Source organism: Chiroxiphia lanceolata, chromosome 18 (genome assembly GCF_009829145.1).
Source record: "Chiroxiphia lanceolata isolate bChiLan1 chromosome 18, bChiLan1.pri, whole genome shotgun sequence".
NCBI classification, from domain to species: domain Eukaryota; kingdom Metazoa; phylum Chordata; class Aves; order Passeriformes; family Pipridae; genus Chiroxiphia; species Chiroxiphia lanceolata.
This window is the reverse complement of record NC_045654.1, coordinates 8,368,810-8,372,709: the sequence shown is the minus strand read 5'-3', so window position 1 is coordinate 8,372,709 and position 3,900 is coordinate 8,368,810. Positions and strand designations below refer to the sequence as shown.

Genomic DNA, 3,900 nt, shown 5'->3' with positions numbered 1-3,900 from the left:
CTTTTAGTCTTTAGTCTGATTCTCTCCAGGTGCCTGGATGCTGTTTTAGTAGGTACTGGGTGCTAAAAGGCAGAAATGTTCCCCTAGACATGAAAAAGAAGCCAAGAGCCTGTGCCAACAGACTGATTGAAGGAGTCTCATCCCAAATGATAGTGATGGTCCGTGGTTTTGATTCCCACCTGATCAGGAATTTGGTACATTTTTCTGCTCTGTTGACCTGGAAGGGTTCAGAGAGGAGCTCGTACAGCTGATTTGTTCTGCCATGAAGTGCAGCTGTTCTACAACCCAGTTGAACCAGCACCACTTTGGTTCGTCCCCACAGGACACCACACAGGGGTCAGGAGGACACAGCACTTTGAGTCTGTCACATATTTTTACCAGGCATTTTTCTAGGGAATTCTTACCCTGATTCCTTCCTTTCCTTCTCCAGCAGCACCACCAACTTGTATAATTTTATCACCTTAAACTGTGTAGTTTTTATCACATCAAGGCCCAGCTGGGACATCTCTGGTGACACCACCCAGAGCTGAGGCACCAGGGAATCCACCTGAACACAAAACCTTGTTAAAAAACTCTGCTGAACTTTGTGATTTTCAAACCTTTCACTCGTCTTTGCAATGCCCCACGAGTGGCTCTGGATTCAGAACATGACAGACCCCGGGCAAAGCTCAGCTGGAGACCACAGTACAGCCAGAGACTGGTAAATCAAGACACAAACACCGAGGAGGGTCAGTTTTTAAAACTTTTTTTATTTTTTAATTTTTTTTTAAGTTTTTATTTTATATTATCTACAAAGTAAAAGTTTTCTTAACTTAAAAGTTACATCACTGTCTCACGATAGTGATTCTCTCATCAAACGTGATTTATAAATAATAACTCATCCGTTTGACGATTAGAATTTTTTTTTTCTTTTACTGAACCTGTTTCAAGTTTAGTTAGAAGTAAAAGGGATCTCCAAGTCTTGATTTTTAGTGATAATAGCAGCAAGAATCACTCTTGTTACTTCTTTTGCTAGCTGACGAGTTCATAACTTTGAAGGGTCATTAAAAAATAAATAACTTCCAGTTTTCAGCAAGCAGAGTTGGGGCACTTGCAGGACTCAGATACAGTGCATGGAATTATGGAATAGCCCACAAGTTCCTAAATGCCTCTACTCAGTCCGAATCTCTCCCACTGCAAGATGAACTGTTAGCATTCCTAGTGGATGTTACAAGAAATCAAATTTTTTTTTTTTTTAAACAAAATAAAATGAAATTCTAGTTTTCTGTGCTTCCAGTTGGCAGAAGCAGTAGAAGGAGGGTATTTGGCCTACAAAAGGTATCCAGCCTTTCAGTTATTCCAGATGAGCCTTACAACTGCTGTTGGTGGTGGGCTTGTACTGTAAAAAAAAAGTTCAAATGTAAATAATAAATTGGCAAGCCACACAACAGTTTGCTAGTAAAGTGGTCACAGGACAACTACTGAGCTCAACTTTCTTTTATTTTTATTTTTTTCTCTTTTCTTTTTATTTTTTTTAGAGAACAAACCAAAACCCTGCACATCAAGATGTCCTTTGGATGGTTTTATTTTTCCCCTGCCTAAGCCCTCAGAAAGCATTTTTCTGCTCACACATTCCCCAAGAAACAACATCACTACAGGAATTTCGAGGCTGTTTGAACACGAATAATCAAAGAAACCCAAGTCAGGTTAAATTTTAAGTGGAAAGAAGTCATACAGCACCTACTTTCCCCAAAAATAAAGCTGCAGAATGTTACTCTATATTAAAGTTTAGCTTTCAGCTGTCACTGAAATTAGCAGTCACTTTATTAGCAGTCACTTTCTCAGCAGTCTAACAGCCCTAAACCAAAACCATTTTTACTCCCGTCCTCGACACCGAGCGCTTTAAATTAATAAAACCTCTCATTGTTATAAACACACGGCAACACCACGGCAAACCCTGGCACAACTCAGTCCCACAGCATCTCCCAGCTCCCCATTCCTCCACTCCAGCTGGAGGAAAACTCCCTAAACCAGGTAAACCTATCTAGGCTGGCAACAGGCTGGCAAATACGAACCGCTCTACAAGGACATCTTAAGGTCGGGGTTTTTTTGTTTGGTTTTTTCGTCTTTTTTTTTTTTTTTTTTTTCCTTCCCCCAAATCTGGTCTGTCCCAGTCCTGATCCTCCGCCCTGGCTCAGTTTAGGGTGCAGGTGTCCCGGGCACACACTCCTCACCTGAAGGGTGCGTCATATAGGGGAAATGTGTTGTTGTCGAGACGGGAATGGGCTGTAGTGCACTTTGAGCGAGGGCGGCTTGGGGACCACCGGGAGGCTGTGTCGTCATTAGCATCATTGGAGCATGGGCAGTTGGGTGAGAAGGAACCATTCCTGACTGTACATGAGCCTGAAACAAAGAGCTCTTTAGTATCATGGTCACAAGGAGGCAGCAACTCCTGGCCACATGACTGGTGAAAGTTTTCTCTCCGGCTGAGAAAGTCCAGAGATTTATACTCCGTTAGGGATTAAGGCAGGTTTGAACATAAAAAAAGGAATAACAACAAAAAGGAAAAATAATAATTGAAAAAGGGCTCGAATTCTTAGTGCTGGCTCGGAGTCACAGTCTCAGTTTTAGCCATTTTGCCAGTGTTTAACAGGGGAATATTAAAAAAAAGAAAAATAAAACAATTCAGCAACAAATCTTCCAAACATTTCTGTTAGTCACCTACATCAAAGCACTTCCTAGAGTGTACAGACAGGAACTGCACAGGCACTGGGAGTCTGGTATCCCTTCCCCAGCTCTCCTTACACAACCCCACATTCCCTCCTGGCTCCCTGCCCTGGGCACCTCCCTCTCCTCTCCAGTGACCTGTGCTCACACATTGTTCAGCAAAGTCCTTCTGAGAGGAGTGATTTCATCCCTTTGTTCTGGTTCCAGTTCAGCTCATCACAGTTCTTGTGTGATCTGAGCAACCAGGGCTAAGTCTCAGCAGAAAAAGGAAATTAATTCTTCCAATGGCTGATCACCTCTGGCAAGCAAATTCAGGAACTTGGTGGGTTCTTTAGCTCAGAACAGTTCATGACTCTAAAGGTCATTAATTTTTTAGGTTAAAAACCTAGTAAGCACTAGTTTCTTAAAAGCACAAAATACTATGGAACTCAGAGCTCTCAGTGGAATAAAAAGCCCCAAAAAACACCATTTGTACCTAAGATTTGCTTTGTCCTTCTACCATATCCCAGAACTGCAGCCTCACAAGTCTCCCATGCCAGTAAAGACAGATAGCAGGTAGTGGCCAGAATTTTATTTCTTAAAGACAAAAGGGTTACTTGACTCATCACAGACATTCCCCAAACTCTTTTATCAGATTTGCACGTGTTAGTAGCACTCCAGGAGCCTTTAAAGGCAGGAACTGCAACTCAAATCTCACTCTTGCTCTAAAAAAGGGTTTAGAAGTTCAGGCTGTGGAACAGAAATACCTCCCAGGACTGGTTCCACGTTGACTTTGACAAACATGCTAATGGAAGAGCATCATTATAGAGAAGCTATTCATGGAGCAGCTGGAGTCAAGACACACAGTGGGTAAAATTTTTCTGCTGTGGCTCAAACACTTTGCAAATTGGCAGCTGACAGAACTCTGTAACGAATTTTAAAAGTACTGGCTCTCAAGTGAGATATCTACCAGCTCAAGAGTCATCTGACAACCTACAGGGAAATTGGATTGATCCCCTGTGTTGGTCTGACTGGAATTCTTACCACGTGGTGTTTCAGGATGGTGTTTAGAAGTTGGAAATGAGGCTGATAAGAAACTGTACAATCCAGTGATTGGTTTCCCCACGATGGAATAATTACATGCATTTAAATTTCTGACTGAACTGTAGTTATTCCTTCACTAGAGATCTTCAGAGGGAACTACTTCATTGGGAA

General features: G+C 42.0%; 1 protein-coding gene across 10 annotated transcripts in view; it reads right to left on the bottom strand.

Annotated features, from left to right (window-relative positions):
- Positions 1 to 729: 729 nt before the first annotated feature.
- Positions 730 to 3,900, bottom strand: part of ATXN2 (ataxin 2) — a 50,968-nt gene continuing 47,797 nt past the window's right edge. For 8 of the 10 annotated variants that reach the window (XM_032706282.1, XM_032706276.1, XM_032706278.1 and 5 more), the window contains one exon: positions 732 to 2,382. In XM_032706282.1, coding sequence (XP_032562173.1) covers positions 2,179 to 2,382 — 204 coding nt within the window. In that variant the 3' untranslated portion in view covers positions 732 to 2,178. Of the gene's footprint in view, positions 2,383 to 3,900 lie in introns of all 10 variants that reach the window. The other 2 variants (XM_032706280.1, XM_032706277.1) reach the window with 1 other exon arrangement.